The following is a 26,470-nucleotide window of genomic DNA, read 5'->3' as shown; positions in this document are numbered from 1 at the left end:
GACAGAGAAAGACATAGAGACAGAAAGCGAGAAATCACCCCCCAGAGGGAATGGTCACGCTGCAATCCCTTCTCCATTATCCTCTTGGGATCTTGGGCATGCACACACACACGCCCGGCGTGAGTTTTAAGCCACCAGGTCCAGGACGCGAACCGCAGTCGACTACGTGGGAGTCCAGCGACATAGCCATTACGCTAACTGCTGGTTCCCATATCTTTATTTTTTTATGCTTGTCCCATAGTAGTGTTTTTGCAATAGTCTAGACAGAGCAGTACTTTTCATTTTCTTTAAAGATTTTTTATTCAGTTTTATTTATTATCATTATTATTACTTGTGTTTATTCTCCAGAGAGAGAGAGAGAGAGGGAAAGTGAAAAAGCAAGCCAGCAGGTCAGTGATTCAAACCATGGTCAGCCATGTGGGCGTTCAGTGCCTACACCACTATGCTACTTGCTGGCTCCTTGCTTTTCTTTTTTAAGAGTTATTTTATTTAACTTTATTATTTTTTAATTTGACCAGGAGAGAGAAGGGGGAAGTAAGAAAGCAAGCCACCAGGTCTGGGGCTCAAACTGTGGTTGCCCATGTAGGTGCCACTTTAACCACTACAGTACCTGCCATCCTCTTTGCTTTTCTTTTAATGAGAGAATTATTGGCAGGTGCTATCAAATCTGGTGTATTCAGTTTTCTTTAAAATCAAATTTATATCACTACTTTGCTCAAAATTGCTTTGTTTTGTTTTTGTTAAGGGAGATTTTTGTTGTAGGGCATGTGTGCTTGCCAAGGAGACAGAAATCAAGATAACACACTCCCAGAGATTATGGTGATGCTGCAGTCCCTTCTCTTTGAGTCTCCTCTCAGGATTTTGGACATGCACACACACTCACCCGGCGTGAGTTTGTTTTTTTTATTTTTTTGGTTTTTTTTTTGTTTGTTTGTTTTTGTTTTTTTTGGGGGGGGGGGAAGAGATTTTTCACTATAGGGCGCATGCACTCGCCAAACAGAGAGAGACATAGAGACAGAAAGCGAGAAATCACCCCCCAGAGGGGATGGTCACGCCGCAATCCCTTCTCCTCTCGAGATCTTGGGCACGCACGCACATGCGCCTGGCATGAGTTTTAAGCCACTGGGTCCGGGACACGCACCACGGTCGACTATGTGGGAGTCCAGCGACATAGCCATTACGCTAACTGCTGGTTCCCCACCCGGTGTGAGTTTTTAACTGCTGGGTCTGGGACTTAAATCAGTTGACTACGTGGGAATCCAGTGATGAAATCATTGTACCATCTGCTGGTCCTGCCCAGAATTCTTAATTTGTCCCCTAACTTTAGAATATAAATCAGTACGTTATCAGGGCCTGGCCTCCTAACTTCATTTTTTGCCATTCCTGTATCAACTCACTGTGTTGTAGCTCCTTTTAATCCCCTTTCTGTTTTTTCAACGCACAAATTAGGCTCTTTTTGAATCTTTAGCACTTTCTGTTCCTTTTCTCTGTAATGTCTTTCCTAGCTATTTTTATCACTCCTTCCTTCAGGTTTTGGCTCAGATTTGTCTTTATTAGCAGGGGTCCCTATATTTATTTTGTATAAAATATATTATCACACACACATAATCCCAATCTCTCCTTATACTACCGTGGTTTTCTTTATAGGACTTGCCAAGTGATGTGTATTTGAAATACTGTGGTATTTTTACTTAATGAAATTAAGCCACTGTGGTAGGAATCTTATTTATTTTGTTAAGTGCTGTAACTCCATTAACTAAAATATTACCTGGCACAGACTAGATATTTTAAGTATTTGTTGAACTGATAAATTGTAACATGACTGAACGAAAGGATAGTTTTAAAATGTAAATAAATAATTATTAGAAGAATCAGCTTAATCCTGAGGAAAAATTTGTGTGTTCCTTCTTGAAATTTTTGGGCTATTCTTTTTTTTTTTTTTTGGAGAGGTTTTTGCTATAGGGTGCATGCACTCGCAAGAAATCACCCCTCGGGGGATGGGATGGCCATGCTACAATCCCTTCTCCATTCTCCTCTCGGGATCTAGGGCATGCACGCACACACATCTGGCATGATTTTTAAGCTGCCAGGTCCAGGACTTGAACCATGGTCAACTACGTGAAAGTCCAGCAACATAACCACTATGCTATCTGCTGGTCCCATGGGCTGTTCTTAAAAGTGATTTGGGGTGGTGGTGGTGGTAGATTTTTACTATAGGGCTTGTGCACTCACCAGAAAGACAGAAACAGAGAGACAGAAAGCGAGAAATTACCCCCCCCCCCCGGGGGCGGGGCGGGGATGGCCACACCGCAATCCCTTCTTCTCCTTTCTCCTCTCGGAATCTTTGGTACACACAGGCACACACGTCCAGTGTGAGTTTAAGCCACCGGGTCCAGAACTTGAACCATGGTCAACCAACATGGGAGTCCAGCAACATAGCCATTACACCAACTGCTGGTCCCAAAAGTGAAAATTTTATACTGAAAATTTACCACAATTTTGGAACCTTGATTTCATTTTCTTGTTAAAAGCATAAGGTAAAGGGGCTTACAGGTGGCAGTGATTGAAGCACTGAACTCCCCAAGTAACTGACTAGAGTTCAGCCTGTACCCGTTGCCTTGAAACTGAGTTGGGCACATACTCAAAATCCCCGGAGTAGAATGGAGCATAAGGGATTGTGACATGGCCATCTCCCTGGGGTGGGGGCTGATTTCTCTCTTTCTTTCTGTGTCTCCAGTGAGCACACTTGCCCTATAGTAAAAATATTTCTAAAAAGAAAATAGGTAAATAGTAAAAGTATTGTTAGCATGAGCTTTGACGCACTTAATCCTGAATTGTGATAAGAGTATTTGATTATACTATTTTATATATTCTCTATTTTGATAATTTTGGTTAGTTCTACTTTATTATTTGAATGTTAATTTGTTAACAGATCTGCAAAACGGTTACTGGACCAGATTGTTGAAAAAGGAAGACCAGCTCCTGGCTTCCATCATGGTGATGGACCAGGAAATGCAGTTCAAGAAATCATGATTCCAGCTAGCAAAGCAGGATTAGTTATTGGAAAAGGGGGAGAGACTATTAAACAACTTCAGGTATTATTTTATTTGTAAAATGATTACTTTTAGTCTGATTTTAAGCCAATTTTCTTTCATTCTCCTTTTGTTAATACATATGAATTCTCTGATTATAACCAGGAACGGGCTGGAGTTAAAATGGTTATGATTCAAGATGGTCCTCAGAACACTGGTGCTGACAAACCTCTTAGGATTACAGGAGACCCATACAAAGTTCAAGTAAACTTTATATTTTTTAAAGGAGTTGGGGTTGGGCAAAATGTACCCAAATATTTTAAATGTTTTGAGACGTGCTTTGTAAAATGGTTAACTTTTTCTACTTCAGCAAGCCAAGGAGATGGTGTTAGAGTTAATTCGTGATCAAGGTGGTTTCAGAGAAGTTCGAAATGAGTATGGATCAAGGATAGGAGGAAATGAAGGGATAGATGTAAGTAAAAATACATATTCCGAAATGTTACATGCTAGTTGACAAATGCAGTTTTTTCTATTTTGTATTAGATAGCCTTCTCTACCATCTTATGCTTTTTCTAATTTTGTTTCAAATTTTGTTTTATGTTTCAAATTTGAAACATAGTTGTATCTTGTTACCCTATTTGATAAAAACATGGTATTATATATACTTTTATGATTTAATGCAGTTGAATTTTCAGGAAATGGCTTTCTTAATACTTGGTCTTTTTACATAAGGTCCCTATTCCAAGATTTGCTGTTGGAATTGTAATAGGAAGAAATGGAGAGATGATAAAAAAAATACAAAATGATGCTGGTGTACGAATTCAGTTTAAGCCAGGTGAGTATATGTGTTAATCTCTTTTTTTTTTTTTTTTCCTCAAATGGGGAAAGATGGGGGTCCAATGTATGCCATGGTGATTTAAGGCATTAGACTCCCACATGGCCTATTGGAATTCGCATCCTGGACCTGGTGACTTGCTCTCTCACTTTCTGTCTGTCTGTCTGTCTCATGAGAACACGTGTCCTATATAGCAAATTTTAAAAATAATAATAATAAATAATTAAGTTTAAACACAAATGGAGGCATATGGTTGCCAGAGAGTGGGGATAGAGAAAGTAGCCCCCTCATCCTTTTTCCTCCACCTCTCCATCCTGTCATGACTTTGAGAATAAATGCACATATACCCTGCATGTTTCTCAGTAGAATTAGAACTGTGATTGGCCATGTGTTATATATAGGTTCCCATGCACAGCACTTAACCATTGCACAATGGAGCGATTTTTTTATATATATATGTATGTATGTATGTATATGTAGTTCCGTTTGACCAGGAAGAAAGTAAGCCAACAGGTCCAGAACGCAAACCCTGGTCAGCCATGTGGGAGTGTCCAGCACCTTTACCACCATGATGCTGGTGTACGAATTCATTTTAAGCCAGGTGAGTATATGTGTTAATCTCTTTTTTTTTTTTTTTTTCCTCAAATGGGGAAAGATGGGGGTCCAATGTATGCCATGGTGATTTAAGGCATTAGACTCCCACATGGCCTATTGGAATTCGCATCCTGGACCTGGTGACTTGCTCTCTCACTTTCTGTCTGTCTGTCTGTCTCATGAGAACACGTGTCCTATATAGCAAATTTTAAAAATAATAATAATAAATAATTAAGTTTAAACACAAATGGAGGCATATGGTTGCCAGAGAGTGGGGATAGAGAAAGTAGCCCCCTCATCCTTTTTCCTCCACCTCTCCATCCTGTCATGACTTTGAGAATAAATGCACATATACCCTGCATGTTTCTCAGTAGAATTAGAACTGTGATTGGCCATGTGTTATATATAGGTTCCCATGCACAGCACTTAACCATTGCACAATGGAGCGATTTTTTTATATATATATGTATGTATGTATGTATATGTAGTTCCGTTTGACCAGGAAGAAAGTAAGCCAACAGGTCCAGAACGCAAACCCTGGTCAGCCATGTGGGAGTGTCCAGCACCTTTACCACCATGCGACCTGCTGGCCCCTAGCTCCATATATTTAATCTTTTAAGTGTTAGGAGCTACCAGGATTTTTTAATTATTATTATTCTATTTAATGTTTATTTATTTATTACTATTATTAATTTGACCAGAGAGAGGGGGTAAAGTGAAACCGCCCGGTACGGGATTCAAATCACGGTTCTCCATGTATGAGTCCAGTGCCCTTAAATACCATGCCACCTGGTAGCCCAGGAGCTATCAGTTTTGACACTCACATGTTAAATATTTAATTAATTGAATTTGCTTCTTTCTTCTGAAGATGATGGAACAACACCTGATAGAATAGCACAGATAACAGGACCTCCAGACCGATGTCAACATGCTGCAGAAATTATTACAGACCTTCTTCGAAGTGTTCAGGTTTGATAGAAAGCTTGTCATTTTCATTTTTTGTTTTTATTGGGAAAGTATTTTCTTTAATCAAAACTAAAAGTTTGAATGACTTAAAGGTAGAGACATCTTGGAGCAAGAAAAAGTGTTATCTAAGTCTGCTATTTTATTCACCCCAAAATATTAAAAATGGTAGATTTTAAAGTGATTATTTGGGCCAAATAATTTCTAAAGTCTTTTTGTTGTTGTTGTTGTTGGTCTTTTTCACCCTTAGGCTGGTAATCCTGGTGGACCTGGACCTGGTGGTCGAGGAAGAGGTAGAGGTCAAGGAAACTGGAACATGGGACCACCTGGTGGACTACAGGAATTTAATTTCATTGTGCCAACTGGAAAAACTGGATTAATAATAGGAAAAGGCAATGTATATTAAACTCCTTTTATTTTTTAAAATTAGTTATTTATAATTTTATTCATTTTTCAGTTTCCTATAAGGGCACATGTGCTCACTGGAAAGAGAGAGGCGGAAAGAGAGAAGAAAGCAAGTCACTAGATTTAAGACTTTAAGACTGTTAAATAACAGCTCTCTATTTAAGCCATGTGGGACTCCAGTATCTTAACCACCATTACACCTGATTGCCCACATTGTAAACTTTTAATATTTAACACATTACTTTTTGGGTTTGTTTGTTTGTTTGTTTGTTTCTCATTTTAATTGAGATTTAGTAATTACACATGTTTGTGAGATACATTGTTTTTTTTCTTTTTTGGAGAAATTTTTGCTATAGGACACATGCATTCACTGGAGAGAGAGAGAAAGCAAAGAATTATACCCTCTTCCCCAGAAGGGATGGCCATGCTGCAATCCCTTCTCTTTTCTCCTCCAAGGATCTTGGGCGTGCATGCACAGGCACCTGGCATGAGTTTTAAGTCACAGGGTCCAGGACTCAAACCATAGTCGGCCTCTTGAGAAGGGAGTCTAGTGATGTATGTGCTATGCCCTCTGATGGCCCCTAAACTGATTTGTTCAGTACTAGAATACAATACATGTTAATTAAATCAAGGTAGGTAGTATATCCATCATTTCAGCCATTTATCCTTATTTTCTAATAGAATGTTTAAAATCTTCCCCCCCCCCCAAGTTTGCAAGAACACATATGCACTCACCAGAGAGAGAGAGAGGGGGACACCCTTTTCTCCATTTCTCTCTCATTTGAGAGTTTAAGCCACCAGGTCCGGGACTCGAACCGCTGTCGACTACGTGACAGTCCAGAGACAGAGCCATTACGCTAACTACTGGTCCCTCTATTTGTTGGTTTTCATTTTTTGTTTTTGCTGCTGAATTAACTTCCTTATATATCCTTGTTAATATTCCTTTGTTAAATATGTAGTTTCACAGATATTTTTCCCCATTTTATGGGTTGTCTCTGCTATGTTGATTATTTCCTTTGGTGTTAAGGAGGCTTTTGTTTTAGAATAATTCTGGTTTTCTGTTTCTGCTTTTCTTGTCTGGGTGTGCATAATAAAAACCTTTACCTTATATTTTTAAAACTCTGCTCATACCAATGTCCTGAAGTGTTTTCCTTATGTCATTTGCTAACAAGTTTCATAATTTTAGGTCTTAGTTTTAAATCTTTAAAACAGATTATTTTGAATTTGGTTTGTTTTTATTTTGTGATGAGAAAGAACTAACATTTGTTTTGTTTTTCTGCAAGTACATTTCCAGCACTTTTTTAAAAAAGATTTTTGCTGTAGGGCATGTGTACTTACCAGAAAGACAGGGAAAGTTACAAATCACTCCACACAGGTGGGATAGCCACATTGCAGTTCTTCTCTGTTCTCCTGAGATTTGGGCATATGTGCCAGGTGTGATTTTTCAAACTACCAGGTCTAAGACTTGCACTGCAGTTAGATATGGGATACAAGCGCTGTAACCACTCTACCACCTCCTGGCCCTGATTAGCATCATTTTTAAAATATATATATTTTTATTTTAACTTTACTTGTGTGTTTATTTTATTTGACCCGAGGGGGACAGAGCAAGAGAAAGAGAGAGGGAAATTAAGAAAGCAAGCCGCCAGGTTTGGGACTCGAACTAGAGTCAACCATGTGGGAGTCCTGCATCCTTAATGACCACTATGCCACCTGCTTGACCCTCACCATTTATTGAAGAGACCATTTTCTCTATTGAATGTAGTTGACTCCTCTTAAAAATCACTTATTTCTGGGGTCTCTGTTCTGCTCTGTTACTTTATATGTTGTTTTTGAAATGTGGTAGTGTGATGCCTCCAACTCCACTCTTTTGCTCAGATTTTTTGTGATTCCATACAGATTTTGTAGTGTGTGTGTGTGTGTGTGTGTGTGTGTGTGTGTGTGTGTGTGTTTTACTCTATCTCTGTAGAGACAGTTATTGTTATAAACCTTTACCTTATATTTTTAAAACTCTGCTCATACCAATGTCCTGAAGTGTTTTCCTTATGTCATTTGCTAACAAGTTTCATAATTTTAGGTCTTAGTTTTAAATCTTTAAAACAGATTATTTTGAATTTGGTTTGTTTTTATTTTGTGATGAGAAAGAACTAACATTTGTTTTGTTTTTCTGCAAGTACATTTCCAGCACTTTTTTAAAAAAGATTTTTGCTGTAGGGCATGTGTACTTACCAGAAAGACAGGGAAAGTTACAAATCACTCCACACAGGTGGGATAGCCACATTGCAGTTCTTCTCTGTTCTCCTGAGATTTGGGCATATGTGCCAGGTGTGATTTTTCAAACTACCAGGTCTAAGACTTGCACTGCAGTTAGATATGGGATACAAGCGCTGTAACCACTCTACCACCTCCTGGCCCTGATTAGCATCATTTTTAAAATATATATATTTTTATTTTAACTTTACTTGTGTGTTTATTTTATTTGACCCGAGGGGGACAGAGCAAGAGAAAGAGAGAGGGAAATTAAGAAAGCAAGCCGCCAGGTTTGGGACTCGAACTAGAGTCAACCATGTGGGAGTCCTGCATCCTTAATGACCACTATGCCACCTGCTTGACCCTCACCATTTATTGAAGAGACCATTTTCTCTATTGAATGTAGTTGACTCCTCTTAAAAATCACTTATTTCTGGGGTCTCTGTTCTGCTCTGTTACTTTATATGTTGTTTTTGAAATGTGGTAGTGTGATGCCTCCAACTCCACTCTTTTGCTCAGATTTTTTGTGATTCCATACAGATTTTGTAGTGTGTGTGTGTGTGTGTGTGTGTGTGTGTGTGTGTGTGTGTTTTACCCTATTTCTGTGAAGACAGTCATTGTTATTTCGATACATTTTCCATTGACTATGTAGATCGCTTTTCAATAATATGGAGGTTTTAATAATTTTGACAATTTCAGTTCATGAACATAAGATAATATTTTTTTTAATCCTTCAATTCCTTTCATCATCTTTTTATAATCTACATTTTTTACCTTCTAATTTTTTTTTTTGGATATTCCTTTGGTTGCTGTTGTAAACGAGTGGCAGTGGTTTTAATTTGGCCCTATTTTAGTAGGAAAAAAAAACCTTTTTCTTTCAAGTTTGTTTATTCCTTCCACAAGACAGACAACACACACCAAAATCTATTGACTTTGGCCGGCTCAGATTATGAGCATGCATGCACGTTGAGACTTTGGGAACCATACCTGAAACTTGACTGTGTGGATTCATCATCACAAAATGTTGCATTACTTACCTTTGTAGCTGGTCAAAAAGCTGTCCTTTTTATTAGTTTCAGTTTTGCCAGGGGATGGATACACTCTTGAGAGAGAAAAGTAATCCCCGGTAGAGCATGGTTATTTTGCAGTCCCTTCTCCATTTCTCTAGCCTGTCAGGATTTGGGGCATGCAGGCCCATATGCTTTTTGTGTTTTTAAAGCCAATAGGGCTAGATTTGAACCTTGGGTGGCCGTGTGGGATCCAGAACCATTAACAACTGGGCTGCAGGTCAAGTCCTTACATTTTAAAAAATTGAACATTTATATGTGTGCTTATATTTAAATTGCTTATAAAAGTAATCTGAGCAAAATATTTTGGAAAGTTATAAAACTCATTAAGGTTATATAAAAATGTACTGAGTAAATACAAATTAAGTTATTTTAAGAGAATTTTGAAATACTTCATATAATTTGATTTGAAGTATAGACTAAGTGAAAAAGTTCTAATAGAGTACTGTCAAGATAGGCTACTTGCCAGAACTTTTGTAATGGCCCATTTCATTGTGAGCATTTGCTTCTGAATTGTTCCTCTTGTAACTTTGAATGTTTAGAAAATTTACTATCTTTTGATTGTAGGAGGTGAAACCATAAAAAGCATAAGCCAACAGTCTGGTGCACGAATAGAACTTCAAAGAAATCCTCCACCTAATGCAGATCCTAATATGAAGTTATTTACAATTCGTGGCACTCCACAGCAGATAGACTATGCTCGGCAACTCATAGAAGAAAAGATTGGTGTGAGTATGCTTTAAATACAGTGTAGACCCTATTAGTTGAGTAAGGCATTAATTCAGACGCACACAGGGAAATATAGATTTTGATCTGGAATTAACAGGTTTTGTGATACCATACCACATAGAAAGAATTTCCCATCAGTAAGAATAACCTTGTTAAATAAGTAATTACATATGTTTAGAAATACCATATGTTTGGGTTTGAGTAGATAAGAGGAAGAAAGTGTTTCTTGCTGACATATTAGTAATGGAGGATTGTGGAACATAGTGAAAAGAAATAGTTAAGGGAATTCAGTTTTTTTTTTTTTTTTTTTTTTTTGGAGAGGTTTTTCACTATACGGCACATGCGCTCGCCAGACAGAGACAGAGAGACAGAAAGCAAGAAATCACTCCCCAGGGGGGATGGTCATGTCGCAATCCCTTCTCCTCCATTCTCCTCTCGAGATCTTGGGCACGCACGCACACGCGCCCGGCGTGAGTTTTAAGCCACCAGGTCTGGGACGTGAACTGCGGTCAACTACATGGGAGTCCAGCGACATAGCCATTACACTGACTGCTGGTTCCCAGGGAATTCAGTATTTTTAAAGGTCTTACCATACCCAGCCTTGGTGAGGCAAAAAGGTTAATCAGATGGACTCCTCCCCATCCCTATTCTGTGTAGAAATTTATAAATCTCAAGTACTGGACTGGCTCATAATCACCTGAGGCTTTAAAATGCAAACTATCTTCTTTTCATTCTAAATAAAGCATACAAAGACAGTTCTGGTTTAGAAGCCTGGGATAGGGCCCAGTATCTAATTTTAACAAAAATGTTCCAGGTGATTCTAGTGTACAGAATTCTAGTATACAGAAAAAGTTTTCCAGAGTAAAAATGATAGAACAAAAATTTGGGAAGAACATTTCCTGTTTTTTAGTAAATAGAGCAAATTGAATTTTTCTAGGTTCTTTTCTTTCTTTCTTTCTTTTTTTTTTTTAGAATTTTTTTTATTTAACTTCATTCATTTATTTTATTTTAATTTTGAGCACAGAGAGACAGACAGACAAAGTAAGCTGCCAGGTCCAGGACTTGAATAATGGTCAGCCATATGGGAGTCCAGTACCCTCAACCACCACACCACCCTCAGGTGCACTCCCCATTTTCTTTTTTTAAGAATTATTATCTTATTTAACTTTATTTTATTTTTGACCACAGAGGGACAGAGTGAGAAAAAGAGAGAAATTTCCTGGGTTTTATACAATGAAAATTTGATGTAGGGTTTGTGACAGTGTCTTAAATTCTTAATAATTGGGAAAATTCTCCTTGGTGTTTGCCATTGCTATGAATGGAATGCGAAAGAAATTTGACACTTGTTTCTGTCTACTTGGAAAGACAAAAGCATGCAGAAGTCACTTAAATCTAAAAAATGTAGTATATAGGGACCAGCAGTTAGCATAATGGCTATGTCCCTGGACTCCCATGTAATCGACTGTGGTTCGAGACCCAGACCTGGTGGCTTAAACTCACACCAGGAACGTGTGCATCCATGCCCAAGATCCCTGGAGGAGAAGGGATTGCAGCGTGGCCATCCCCATGGGGGTGATTTCTCACTTTCTGTCTCTCAGTCTCACTCTGTCTTTCTGGCCATTGCATGCGCCCTAGCAAAAACCTCTCCAAAAAAAAAGCAAAGAAAAAAAATGTAGTATATAGACATAGATTCTGTGGTATGAATAATTAACATAACTAACAAGAAAATGCTATAGACTCTAATGGCAGAGGTTGATGCCAAAGTAGAAAAATGAGTAGAGCATTATTAACTTTATTAGTTCATATGCATAGATCATAACTGTTGTTGGATTCATAGAAAGTCAAGTTAGGTTGTTTTACAGAAGCAGTTTGGCATGGTGGAAAGCATGGGCTCTGGAATAGGCTGCTGAGTTGAAAATCCTGTGACTTAAGTCTATGTGACCTTGGGAGAAGTTATTTCTACTCTTCTGGTCCAGGTTCCTCTTATAAAAGGAGGATTAGAGTACCTACCTCATAGAGTTGTGGGGATTACATGAATGTGCCTGTGTTTGTCATGTTGGCTTATCAAACAAGACATCAGCTAAGCTATTTTTATGATGTGGCATCATAAGGATATATAATGTCCTGGTCTGCTGAATAAATCATAAAAGGAATTAATTAAAAAATGAATTACAAAAGGAATGCGATTTAGAAAATTATGATGGATCAAAATCAAAAGAGAACATTAATGTTCTTGATATGAATGGAGTTGGAGTGACAGAAGGACTGAGAAAAAAAATTGCAGAAGGGAAGGGAAATAGTGCTTTCTGGAGAAAATAGGATAAAAGATGAAGTAAACATTAGTTCTTATATTTAGTTTTTAATGTTAATTGACTCTAGTGAATTTTACATGTCTTTTGAAACATGGCAGACTTTTGCAATAGGAATGAAGGCAAAAGAAAACCTAAAAGTTGTTTGTGATTGAAAAGAGGGTAGATATACAAGATTATTTGGCTTTTCATTTGTTTAGCCATTACTCTGATTTCTTTTTCTTTTTTTTATGTTCTCTTGGGTTTTATAGGGCCCAGTAAATCCTTTAGGGCCACCTGTACCCCATGGGCCCCATGGTGTCCCAGGTCCTCATGGGCCTCCTGGGCCTCCTGGGCCTGGAACTCCAATGGGACCATACAACCCTGCACCTTATAATCCAGGACCACCTGGCCCAGCTCCTCAGTAAGTATTGGGTATAGTTCTTGGCTTTCCCCAAAAAAGTCTTGCTTTCAGTAAATTTTATTTTAATATTGGTATTCCTTTCAGTGGCCCTCCAGCTCCATATGCTCCCCAGGGGTGGGGAAATGCATATCCACATTGGCAGCAACAGGCTCCTCCTGATCCAGGTAAAATATGCATATAATTTGTTTGCTATCTATACTGTTTATTTACCACCCCTGTTAAACTCTTAAGTTTTCTGGTGTTGATTCTACATTTGTATGCATTGTCTTTTCTAGTTCTACTCTTTTAGCAGAGTGTAGGCACTGCTTGTACTGCAGTATGTAACACTGACATGAATATCATCTCTGCTTTTGTGGAACCTTTTTCCACTTACATTTGACTTTCTCTGCTTATGAATTGATAACAGAGTGCTAAAAGTCAAACGCTATAGGAAAAAGTAATAATGTGTTGGATTTTAGATACCAATGCTGTTAAATGTATTATGTATTGTCATACTGTCCACGAACGATAGTTTAGAATTGTTTATAAAATTATGCAAGAGTATTAAATGAGTATTAAATACTTAGCATTACATTCCCAAGTTCTCAAATACAATATTGCCTGTCTAATATTCCTGATAAACCAGCTTTACATATTAGTAAAAACCAGGCCTGTGTTTATAACTGCATGGTATAACTCAAAATGTACTTAATTGAATATTCTGTTTATATTTTAGATGTGTTATATTCTATTCTATTGCATCTTCACATATTCTGTAGTTTTCTTTCCATCTTGATCAAAGAGGCATTCTTTAAAACCAATTAACTTTTATTTATGAACCTTTTTTCTTACCTGCTACCTACCTTTTAGGCTTCTTTCACTGGAATAGTTTCAAGGAAGGTATACTGAAATATGGATTATTTTCTACACATAGTATATTTATCCAAAAAAAATCCCGAGTAACTGATAAATGATACTGTTTAATTTGATTAAACATGTTTATACTTAAATGTCACCCTATATTGTAACATACTTAAATTTTTTTGGAAAGGTGTTCATATGAATGTGATGATGCAACACAACAGTCACCAAATGATGACAGTTTCCATTTGTTCAAGGAATGAGTTTTATAGTAGGATCTGGCTATGGAAAGATGAGTTTATATTTTATAGAAGAATCGTTCTACTGCATAAGCGGTATCTATATAAATATGATTTACCATATAATAGTCTAAAAGTTCTTTATTTTAAATTTTTAATGAAAGGGCGTTTTTTTCCCCTTTTGTAAGCTAATTAAGAAGAGGAATGAAACTTAAAAGTATGGAAGAGGGAACCAGCAGTTAGTGTAATGGCTATGTCGCTGGACTCCCACGTAGTCGACCGCGGTTTGCGTCCCAGACCCGGTGACTTAAAACTCACGCCGGGCGCGTGTGCGTGCGTGCCCAAGATCCCGAGAGGAGAATGGAGGAGAAAGGATTGCGGTGTGACCATCCCCTCTGGGGGGTGATTTCTCGCTTTTTGTCTCTATGTCTCTCTCTGTCTGTCTGGCGAGCGCACGTGCCCTATAGCAAAAACCTCTCCAAAAAAAAAAAAGTATGGAAGAGTGAGGTATCTCTTGAATAATGTGGATCTGTTAGGATTGTACCTGTGAACACTGTTGTGGTAATAATAACATGATTATCCCTTAGGGAATAAGATGTGGTTCCTGTATTAGACTCTTAATGTTTTCCAGTTATAATAGTATTGCAAGTCACCACTGTCAAAACTGGTCAATGAATGTGACTTAGAAGTAACCCATTTCACTAGTAGGTATCAGCTACTTGGCCCAGCTAAGATTTGTCAAGGAGTTACCCATCTGTGGATTAGATGTGCAACTTAGAAATATATAATATTATCTATAGTCTGCTAACTAAAGTTTGTTTCTATATTTAAAAAAAAAGCTAAAAATCTATTGTGGATTTATATAGTACTTGAAAATTTAGACTTAAGAGTCCAAACAGAACCTTGATCAGTCCTAGTCCTCAACACAATTTACTAATTCCAGGGACGTCAGACAAACTTTTGAACCCCTGTGAGCCTGTTTTCTTACCTAAAGAGTGATAACAAATGAGTTAACTGTACATTTAACTAATGAATATTTAGTTAAGTTCTTACTACATAATATATGTAACTATGACAGTGGTTTCCTTTTGTGTTGTATGCATTTGGGAGTATTAAATTCCACTCCCCATAGTGTTTTATCTCCATTTCTATATGTAGACATTGTATCAAGTGAAATATTTGTATTTATAAATAGATAATAATACTGTTCAGACTTACAAATATCCAACATGGAAAAACAATACAGTGAATTACTAAAGAAAGGTTTCAAGGATAGCCTGACTATCTTATAATTGTATTCTGATTTATTCTTCCCTAGAAATCCTCTCAGACTTAACTAACACTTTATTATGCAGCAGATAATTGCTCTGTTTGGGGATACAGGCTAAACAGATTGTATATAGATAAACTTCTAAGGCGGTTACATTCTTGGTATAGAATAATAAAGATACACCTATAGAATTCTTTGGTATTACAGATATAAAGGACAGAATCAACAAGGGAATTTCTGGTTTGGGGCTGCAAGTTCTCAAACTGTTTAAAACTCAGTTGATTTGTAAAGGTGAGCCAAGTGTAAAAGAAGCATAACATTACCAAAGGTCCAGCCATGAACATGGTGACTTCTGAATAGTATAAACAATTGTTGTAGCTGGAACTTGAGTAATGAATAAATAGTGACAGAAGGGGAAAATGACGCTGGACTGAAAGGAATATACCATTGGGTTTAGATTGTTAATGTTGAATGATAAGCTGTACTTGAAAAGCTTTAGCCATCCTAAGGATTCATGAGCAAAAAGAAGCTTGGTTAGAATAATGGCATCAAGCTTAGGACATTCAACTGTGAAATACAGTGGGAAAAAATGTGGTTAATCTCTATTTCTTTTAAGATTTTTGTTTTGTCTCTTCATTAAATACAGATTGGGGCATAGTTCACAGTTCTAAAATAATTATTTCTTTCTTGTACAAGTTAGCCCCTAGAGATTTTTCCTTTAGTCATCTGTCACATAGAACTGTTCTGCTTGAGGTGAAACTGGTTTAGAAAACAAGGACACAAGGATGATTTCAGCCAAAACATTGAATTTGAAACCAAAAGATTTTAATTCATATCTCTGTTTGGCCACTCCTAGTCTGGTAACCTAGGAAAGTCCATTGGTGAGCCTCAGTTTTCTATAATAAAAGCTAAGAGTGAGTATAAAAATATCTAGTTAATTTAGGAGTCTGTATGTTTGCTGTTTGAGTGTGAATGAGAGAAAGGACTTTGTATGTAAACCTTGAACTTCTATTTATTCCAGCTAAAGCAGGAACGGATCCAAATTCAGCAGCTTGGGCTGCTTATTATGCTCATTATTATCAACAGCAAGCACAGCCGCCACCTGCAGCTCCAGCAGGTGCACCAGCTACAACCCAAACTAATGGACAAGGTAACTGATGACTAAAAAATTTACTTTGTCTTTAAAGGCCAAAACTTAGCTTTGAAGTTAATATATAAACTACATCACTGTATAATACCCAAGATTTAAAAAACAAACAAACAAACACAAAAAGGGACCAGCAGTTGGCGTAATGGCTATGTCGCTGGACTCCCATGTAGTCAACTGCGGTTCGCGTCCCAGACCCAGTGGCTTAAAACACACGCCGGGCACGTGTGTGTGTGTGCGTGCGTGCCCAAGATCCCGAGAGGAGAATGGAGTAGAAAGGATTGCAGCGTGGCCATCCCTCCTGGGGAGTGGTTTCTCACTTTCTGTCTCTCAGTCTCTCTCTTGTCTTTTTGGTGAGCACATGCGCTCTGTAGCAAAACCCTCTCCACAAAAAAAAAAAAAAAAAAAAGATTTTCTGTACATTATTTCATTATTCAGTGTACACAGACTTTCCTCTTTAAAATTAAACTAGTCGGGGCCTGGAGTCTCCCACATGGCTGATTGTGGTTCGAGTCCCAAACCTAGTGGCTTGCTCTCTCACTTCTTCCAACTCCCACCCCTACCCTCCATCTCTTTCTGGTCAGATTAACAAAAACAATAATAATGAATAAAATAATTCTTGGGGAAAAAAAGTTAGTGTATGGAGCCAACAGGTGGCATAGTGGTGAAGGACCTGGACTCACACATGGTTTACCACGTTTTGAATCCTGGACCCAGTGTCTTAAAACACTGGGCACATGTGCATGTGTGCACAAAATCCCAGGAGAATGGAGGAGAAGGAATTGTGGCGTGGCCATCCCCACAGAGGGCAGTTTCTCACTTTAGGTCTCTGTCTCTCTGGCAAGTACACACACCCTATTGCAAAAGTCTCTTAAAAAAAAGGGTGAAATAATTTTAACTTGGTAGAAGTTACAAAAACGCTTTAAAGAACACCTTATTGCCCAGCTGTTAATTTTGGCCTATTTACTCCCTTTTCCCCTGATACATGTGTGACCACATCCATTACCAAAATTTCTGAAGAGAACCATTTAAGACTTAAACTGAGGCCAGTAGGTGGCATGATGGTGAAGGTGTTGCACTCCTACACAACTGACTGCTATTCAAGCACCAGACGTGGGGGCTTGAAAATCACACTGGGCACATGTGTATGCATGCCCAAAAATCCAAGAGGAGAATGGATTACAGCATCACAATCCTGTTTGAGAGATAATTTTTCATTTTGCCTCTTACTTTCGGTCCCAAGCAAGCACACCTGTCCAATGGCAAAAACCTAAACAAAAAAGATTTAAATTGTAGGCACAATAATTTAGTTTGTGTATTTCAAAAAGAATATTTAGCCATCATACTACCCTTTCTATTAGTTAAGAAATATTGCTGTATTTTTACCTGTCCCAGTAGCCCTTACTCATATTTAGCCATTTGTCTGATCAGGACCTCCATCCCATAATGTGTCACATTTATTAGTCAGGCTGTTCAAGTCTCACCAGTTTGCAGTAGTTCCGTCTTTCTCTTAGATTGTAGAGAATATATACCTATTGTTTAGCAGGATGACTATCAACGTAGGTCTATCCAACCTTTTCTCATGACTATGAGGTCATCTTTAATTGTTCAAAAAAAAAAAACCCTCAGATGCTGCTATTTTCAATGTATTGTTTCAAGGGCCATAAAATGTTGAAATGTTCTATCTCTGGAGATGGTAATTTTGATCACTTTGTCAAATTGGTATCTGCCAGTTTTCAGTACCATAAAATCACCATTTTTTTCTGTGAAATTAGTTAGTATTTTCTGGGACATTATACTGGGTTGAGACCGCTGTTCTGTTCTTTGAACTTGTGTTCATCAGCCTTAGCTTTTATTGATACATCTTGGCCTGATAAAACTGCCACTGTGGTGGTAAGTATTTATTTCTATCACTGTACATAGTTGGCAGTTTACTGTAAGAGCTTTTCATCTGTTTAGTTTATATTAATGTTTTCTCTCTTAATTGCCAGAGAGAATATACACTTACCAGAGATAGAAAACCTTCCCATCAGGACTTTGGGCACACATGCACACAATCCTGTCATGATTTTCGAACCTCGGGGCCTAAGATTTGACCCACAGTGGGCCAGGTGGGATACCACTCCTGATACATTGTTCCTAGCTGCTGCACTATCGTGATGGCCCTGATAAGTTATAATTTTTAAGTATTTTAATTATATTGATAAAATAAATTTGCCCCAGATTTTGCTAGCCAGGAGTGTTTTCAAGATGGTTCCTGTGTCCTTTTAAAATGCCTGTGAATTTTTAAAAACTTATTTACTGTCTGGCCTGTTAAGTTTATTCTGTTCTTTCTGGACTTCAGCCCTTGAATCAGCCTTTTTTTCTTTTTTAGAATTTTATTATTACTGTTATTACTAATTTTTAATAATAGAGTACATGTGTTCACCAGAGAGGGACAGATGGGGAGTGAGGAAAGGGAGTAAGAAAGCAAGCAGCCAGGTCCAGGACTTAAACCCTGGTCTGTCAAGTAAGAATCTCATGCCTTAATCATGGTGCCACCTGCTGGCACTAAAACCTTTTTTTCATATTGCCAGCAATTCAGTTCCAACACTTTATAAAGTTCTTCATAGCAGGGATGGTGGCGCCTGCTCTATGGCAAAAGTTCTTCATGGCATTTTCCTTTTCCACACATACAAATGGCAAGAAACCTAGTATCTCAGTGTATTTATTTGACATCATTTATGCCCAGTGTAATCAGTCTTTTAAACAACTTTGTCTTTGTCCACTACTTCTGTACCCCCAAGCATCCTATGTCTTGGTATCACTGTCCCACAGAACATCCCTTGTATTCTCATTACCCCGTTGTACAGCAGCTCCTAAATTCAAGAGACAGAAGTAAAGGCCTCATACTGCCTTTTAAAAATACTCATCTAGTGGAGTCAGGAGGTAACATGATGGTTAAAGCACTGGACTTCCAAGTGACAGTGGTTCAAGTCTCAGACCTGGCGACTTGCCTACTCTCTCTCCCTCCCTCCCTCCTTCTCTCTTTCTCTTTGGTGAATGAATGTGCACTATAGCAAATTAAAATAATAGTATATAAAATAATTTTTTAAAAAATATTTATTTAGTTTCTTTGATTTTTCTTGAATAAGGAGATCAGCAGAATCCAGCTCCAGCGGGACAAGTTGATTATACCAAGGCTTGGGAAGAATATTACAAGAAAATGGGTATGTTGTAAATTTTTAAAATACACATACACACACACTCACATGTTTCTAGTTAAATTGAAGTACTTAGAAAGTGCCCATTAGAATGTGGAATATTTTGCTTGTTTTCTTGCTTTCCCCTTCTCTCTGTCTCTGCCTAGTCAGATTAAAAAATAGTAACAAATGGAATTAAATAAATAAATAAATTTAAGGAAAAAAAGAATGTGGAATATTTTGATTAAAGATATTCTGTGCTTTTATTTCTTTAAATGATTCTCATCCATTCATTAGTTTTTAAAATCTTAAGAATGAGCTACAGGGACCCTCAGATAGCATATTGGTTTTACCACTGGACTCCCATTTGGCCAGTCGCAATTTAACCAGACCCAGTAGCCTCAAACTCACTCCAAGCATGTGTGTGTGCCAACCCAAAATCCTGAGAGGATAATGGAGGAGAAGGGATTATGGTGTGGCCATATCCCCTAAGGGGTGGTAGTTTCTTGCTTTTGGTCCATTTGGCAAGTGCATGTACCCTGTAGCAACAATCTCCTTTAAAAAAAAAAGAATGAGCTGCAGTGTGGTCTGAAATCAACTAGACTTTCAGACATATCAAAAATAATACAAATAATTATTATTAAAGCTATGTTTTATAATAAGGAAACTTTTTTGTTTATTTTAAAGTTTTTGCTATAGAGTGTAGAGAGACAGGGAGGGAAAGTGAGAAATCACCACCCAGAGCATTAACATGCTACAGTCTCTTGTCCTTTGTTCCGTTAGAAATTTGGGCATGTATGCACACATGCCCAATGTGATTTTGGAGTCATGGGTCTGGGACTTGAACCGTGACTGACCATGTGGGAGTCTAACCTTAACAACCACACCAGCTGCTGGCCCCAAACTTTATTTATAAATGTTTACCAACCAATTATTAATTGAAAACTAAAAGTTTTCCCACTGGCACATGTAATATTGAATATTACTATACTTTGGTTAACTTTTGTTAAAGGGAGTTATTTATATTGCTATTCTAAATAATGATAAGTTAAATTTAAGAGTACTAAGGAAAAACTGGTTGTGTTTGGTATCATTTTGGCTACAAAATAAGCAGGTTAGACGTACTTGACAGTGGGACTAGCAGCGTAATGGCTGTGTCACTGGACTCCTGTGTAGTCGACCACGGTTCCAGTCCCGGACCCGGTGGCTTAAACTCATGCTGGGCATGTGTGCGTGCTTGTCCAAGATCCCGAGAGGAGAATGGAGGAGAAGGGATTGTGGCATGGCCATCCCCCTAGGGGGTGATTTCTTGCTTTCTGTCTCTCTCTGTTTTTCTAGTGAGCACACACACCCTATAGCAAAAAAAAAAAAAACTCTCCAAAAAAAAGAGAAGTAACCAACAGTGACAGAAGAAGTGAATTACTTACATAACCTGTACATGTGTGAAAAGGATGAACAGCCACTGAGGAAAGCCATTTTCATTCAGAAACTATAGAGCACATATGTACCAGGTAGAGCCATTGATGATTAAAATGCAGTTATATGTATAAGGAACTAGGGTCCCCACCCTTTAGTTATTATATGCCAGTAGAGGGAACAATTCTTTTTTTTAATTGTTTCTTTATTTAATTTTGTTTATCATTGTTATTATTTTTTAATTTGACCAAAGAAACAGAGAGGGAGAATGAGAGGAGGAGAAAGTGAGAAAGCAAGCTGCCAAGTCCAGACCTCGAACTGTGGTAGGCCATGTGGGAGTCTAGCACCTTAACCACCACACCACCTGCCGGCCCCTAGATGGTACAGTTCTTGATCAACTAATTTGCAAACAGTACAGTAAGCTACTGTGATAGAAAACAACTGTGTCTACACTCAAATTTCACACATACAGATTGGGGAAGAGGTTGTACAATTTACTGTCACCAAACCAGAATTTAACTGATAAGAGGACCTGAATCCCAAGGCTTTGTTCCAGATTTGTCTATTTTAGGGACCACATAGAAACTGACACATTTGTAGATAAGTTCTTTTTCAGGTGCTTTTACTCATCCATTTAGAATTAACACACATAAGGGCCAGCAGGTGGCATGGCAGTTAAGGGCGCACTGGACTCCCACATGGCCGACTATGGTTCAAGTCCTGGATTTAGTGGCTTTTTTTTTTTCTTTTCTCTTTTTTCTCTCTCTCTCTCTCTCTCTCTCTATCTCTCTAGCTAAATTAAAAAACAATAACAAGGGGCTGACAAGGTAGTATGGTGGTTAAGGATGTTGTACTCCCACATGGCAGTTCAAGCCCCAGATCTGGTGTCTTGCTTTCTCACTCCCCCCATGCCCCTACTCTCATTCTCACTCACTCTCACTCTGTCCCTGTCTGGTCAAAAATTAAATGAAGTTTGGGAACCAGCAGTTAGCATAATGGCTATGTCGCTGGACTCCCACGTAGCCGACCACGGTTAGCGTCCCGGACCCGGTGGCTATAAACTTAGGTCAGGCACCTGTGTGTGCATGCCCAAGATCCCGAGAGGAGAATGTAGGAGAAGGGATTGCGGCGTGACCATCCCCCCCCCAGGGGGTGATTTCTCACTTTCTGTCTCTATGTCTCTCTCTGTCTCTGTGGCGAGCACACATGCCCTATAACGAAAAACCTCTCAAAAAAAAAAAATTAAGTGAAGCTGAATGAAATAATTCTTTTATAAATAATAACAAATAATTCTTTAAAAAATCAAATTAACACACCAACAGCCAGTTGTCACAAGTGAAAGCTGTTTTAAACAGATTAACTTCCCCATTTATCACTGGCATAGAATTCTGTAAGTATTAGAGTTTTGCCATCATGTACAGTCTCCTTTAGAGAGACAGAAAGTGAGAAATCACCTCCCAGCTGCGATGGCCACGCTGTTGTCCCCTCTCCTCCATTCTCTTCTCTGGAGCTTGGGCACTCACACACACATGCCCGGAATACATTTAAGCCACCAGGTCCAGGACTTGAACCGCAGTCGACTACATGGGAATCCAGTGACATAGCGATTACACCAACTGTTGGTCCATATTATTATTTCTTAATTTGCTATAGGGCATATGCACTCACCAGAGAGAAATCAAACTGCCAAATCTGAGACTCAAATTGGCTGACCGTTTTAGAGTCGAGCACCCTAACCACCATGCTACCTGCTGGTCCCAAGAAACTTTAACCTAAAAACAGTACATTCTAATTAGGGTGACTGTAAAGCGCACTGTTAGAGGGACCAGCAAATAGTGTAATGGTTATGTCATTGGACTCCCAAGTAGTTGACAACAGTTCAAATCCTGGACCTGGTTGCTTAAAACACACTGGGTTCGTGTGCATGCATACCTATAATCCCAAGAGGAAAATGGAGAAGAGATTGTTGCGTGCCCATCCCCTCTGTGGGATTATTTCTCACTTTCTGTCTCTCTTGTATCTCCAGTGAGTACCCATGTCCTATAGCAAAAATCTCTCTTAAAAAAAAAAAAAACTTATTATCTGAAATGGGGACACTTTTGAGAATTAATGGCCTGTTACTTATGCCCTGGCCTAACCAAGATTAATGCACTTTGGTCCACACTGCTGGGCTCCTTGTATAGGCCACATGTGCAGCCCAGGTTCAATTCCTGGCGCACCTTGAAAGCCACGTGCAGTGGCATGCACCACGTTCCAGTGACTCAGGAGGCTGAGCTATAAATATGACATACCAAGACTCTGTTTCTTTGTTTTGTTTTTTAAGGAATTTTACTTCATTCATTATTATTATTATTAGACCAGAGACAGAGAGAAAAAGTGAGAAAGCAAACCACCAGGTCTGGGACTCAAACCATTGTCAGCCATGTCCGAGTCCTGTACCTTTAACCACCATGCCACTTGCCGACCCCAGAGACTCTTGCCTTTTTTTTTTTATTATTATTTTTATTATTCTTAGACTCTGCTTTAAAAAAAAAAAAGTATATTATACCCTGTTAAATAGCCAGGGTCTGTAGTAACCTTAACTTTAACGAAGTAGCATCACTATAGTAAAAGAGTTGAGCAATAGCTCCAAAGTAGATTTTCACTATGGTTAATAAATTCTGTTTATTTTGATTTGACCAGAGAAGGACAGAGGAGGGAGGTAGTGAGAAAGCAGGCCACCAGGTCCGGGACTCAAACCACAGTCGGCCATGTAGGAGTCCAGTGCCCTTAACCACTACGCCACCTGCCAGCCCTACCCTTACATAATTATTAGCTGGGTGATAGCAAAGAGTTGCTAATGGACTTATGTAATTAACTGGAGAATGAGTTTGCCTTTTGTGCTTATTACATCTTGCAACATGGTTAATAATAAATTTTGTTAAGTTTTTTAGCCATTTTACTTCTATAAAAGAAGGGGGTATGGATCCTAATTTTTATTTTTAAGGGTAGACATTTCACCTGGTCTTTATTTTGACTTCTCATTTCCTACCACTTTTCTACCAACTATTTTATTTTTAAAGAATTACTTTGTTTTAGCTTCCTTCTTTCCTTCCTTCCTTCTTTTTTTTTTTTTGAATTATTCCATTTATCTTTATTTATTTATTAAATTTGGACAGAGAGGGACAGAGTGAGAGAGAGCGTGCGAGAGAGAGGAAAAGTGAGAAAGCAAGGCACCTTGGTCAGAACCGTACCCAGCCGTTTGGGAATCCAGCGCCTTTAACCACCACACCGCTTGCAGGCCCCTCTTGTACTTTATCTTACCTTAACCATCATGCCACCTGTTTACCCCTCTGCCAACTAAATTTCAATTGTACTGAACTATCTTGAATCCTTTTTGCAAAAAAATGGTATAGCAGTAATTAAATAACACTGTTAGACTGAAAATCCTCCCTCCATTACCCTTTTTTCTGTTGTGTATGTTCTGGAGTTACCGGTACCGTTGATAACTTGTTTGTTTCATGAGCTAAGTAGACTTGTTGGACTGTTTCATAATGTTAATCTCAGAGGATATAATGCTAGGTAATTTATTCATGCATTTTCTGAATGTTTCATTGTGTGAGAGCTGTGTGGGCACTGTTTTCCTGTAAAAGTTTTTCTAAACAATTAGTGGCTTAAATGCTGTAATTTAATGCTATTAACTCCTTTTTTGACTCACAGGGTCAGGGCTAAGATTTCCTAGGACTCCAGATGTCCCCTTTGCCTGTCCAGTGCCCTCTCCACCAAATTAGACAAGTGGTTGAAGATTAATGAGGGCTGATTTAAGCTGTTCTGATAAGAACAACAACAACAACAAAAAAAAAAACAGTGTCATTATTTGCTTTCTAGTAAATGTCTGTCAAAAAAGATAGTAAAATTTTCAAATTCATATTTTTTTCTGAAACAGTTGTAAATTTCCTAGATGAGCACTTAATAGAACTCAGCAGAGAAATTAATCTTTTTTGTTGTTGTTGTTAAGATATTTTTGCTATAGGGTGTGTGCACTTCCCCTGGGAAACAGAAAGTAAGAAATCACCCCCCAGAGGGATGGCCATGCCACAATCTTTTCTCCTTTTAGAATCTTGGGTACTCACACACAGGCACATGGCGTGAGTTTTAAGTTGCCAGGTCCAAGACTTGAACCTTATCTACTATATGGTAGTCCAGCAACTTAACCACTTTGCCATCTGCTAATTACAAAGACAAAATTTTTAACATCAAAAGAATTGGCAGCATGTGGGTAGCAGGTGGCGTGGTGGTTAAGGACACTGGGCTCCCACATGACCAACCATGGTTTGAGTCCCAGGCCTGGCAGATTGCTTTCTTGCTTTCTCTCTTGCTCTATCTCTCTCTTGCTCTGTCCCTTTCCGGTCAGATTAAATAAATAAATAATGGATAAAATAATTCTTTTTAAATTTTTTATTTTTTGGGAGAGGTTTTTGCTATAGGGTGCATGCGCTCACCAGACAGACGGAGAGAAACATAGAGACAGAAAGCGAGAAATCACCCCCCAGGGGGGATGGCCACGCCGCAATCAGGATCTTGGGCACGCACACACACGCGCCCACTGTGAGTTTTAAGCCACCGGGTCCGGGACACAAACCGCGGTCGACTACATGGGAGTCCAACATAGCCATTATACTACTAACTGCTGATTCCCGATGGATAAAATAATTCATTAAAAAAAAAAAAATGAGAGCTATTTGGTGGTGACTTTTTTTTTTTGGTTTGTTTATTTATATATTCAAACACTGTATTGTTTGTTTTTTAATTCGCTTAGGGCATGTACATTTGGGAGCAGGGAGAAGGCACCCTTCATGGGGGACGACCATGCTGAAATCCCTTCTCTATTTTCTTCTTGGAATTTTTATTTCACATACATATGTGTAGTGTTTTATTTTGCATATAGGCTTTATTATTTGTTTACTTTGGCATAGAACACGTGCACATGCCAGAGACAAAGAAAGATGGAAAGTGAGAAATAAACCCCTAGGGGAAAGCCTTGCCATGATTCTTTCTACTCCATAATGATTCTCTTGGGATTTTAGGGCATTCAGACACACTCCTTGTTTAATTTTTTCAAGCAACAGGTCTGGAACTCAGAACACGGCAGTCAGCCATGTGGGATTGAGTTACCTAATTACCATGCCACTAGCTGACTCTGGAAGTAGGTATTTTTAAAGGTAGAATGGAGAGAACTCTGATAAACCCTTAAAAGAACAAATAGGGGCCAGCAGGTAGCATGGTGTTTAAGGCGCTAGACTCCCACATGGCCCGTAGTGGTTTGACTCTCAGATGCAGCAGCTTCAAACTTAGGCTGGGCACATGTGCCTGCATACTCAGGATCTCAAGAGAAGAATGGAAGAAAGGGGATTGTGGTATGGCAATACTCCCCAGGAGGGTGATTTCTCACTCTCTGTCTCTATGGCAATTTCACATGCCCTATAGAACAATCTCTCAAAAAAAGAATAAGAGTTTCACATTGTAGAAGGGTCATTCTTGCTTAGAGAATAATAAATGATGACACTTGGGGAGAAATTTGACTTTAAGCAGACCTACATAATGTTACACATTGATATCATGGACTCCAAACCTTTAACATCTGGTTCCTTAAGCCTAGAGGAAGGGAGAATGATTTGTGGAGAGATAAGCAAGTGTATGGAGAGATAACTGAGTCAGAATTTATTTGAGGCTGGGTTTTGAGCTGAATTTAATAAAGTGTTACAGGTAAACTCTAGGACAAGGTTTTCATCTTTTGAATGAAATGAAAG

The 26,470-nt window shown here is 38.5% G+C and overlaps 1 protein-coding gene across 1 annotated transcript in view; it reads left to right on the top strand.

The window, feature by feature from the left end:
* Nucleotides 1-26,470, top strand: part of FUBP1 (far upstream element binding protein 1) — a 49,639-nt gene that overhangs the window by 13,907 nt on the left and 9,262 nt on the right. Inside the window, 11 exon segments of the mRNA XM_027770874.1 lie at nt 2,933-3,095; nt 3,198-3,296; nt 3,403-3,504; nt 3,765-3,867; nt 5,330-5,430; nt 5,675-5,816; nt 9,714-9,874; nt 12,436-12,587; nt 12,672-12,751; nt 15,958-16,086; nt 19,218-19,292. Of these exon segments, the coding sequence (XP_027626675.1) occupies nt 2,933-3,095; nt 3,198-3,296; nt 3,403-3,504; nt 3,765-3,867; nt 5,330-5,430; nt 5,675-5,816; nt 9,714-9,874; nt 12,436-12,587; nt 12,672-12,751; nt 15,958-16,086; nt 19,218-19,292 (1,307 nt within the window).

The sequence above is a fragment of the Tupaia chinensis genome, unplaced genomic scaffold (assembly GCF_000334495.1).
Source record: "Tupaia chinensis unplaced genomic scaffold, TupChi_1.0 Scaffold000164_1, whole genome shotgun sequence".
NCBI classification, from domain to species: domain Eukaryota; kingdom Metazoa; phylum Chordata; class Mammalia; order Scandentia; family Tupaiidae; genus Tupaia; species Tupaia belangeri.
Note: the sequence above shows the minus strand (reverse complement) of the source record. Positions and strands in the feature narration are given on the sequence as shown.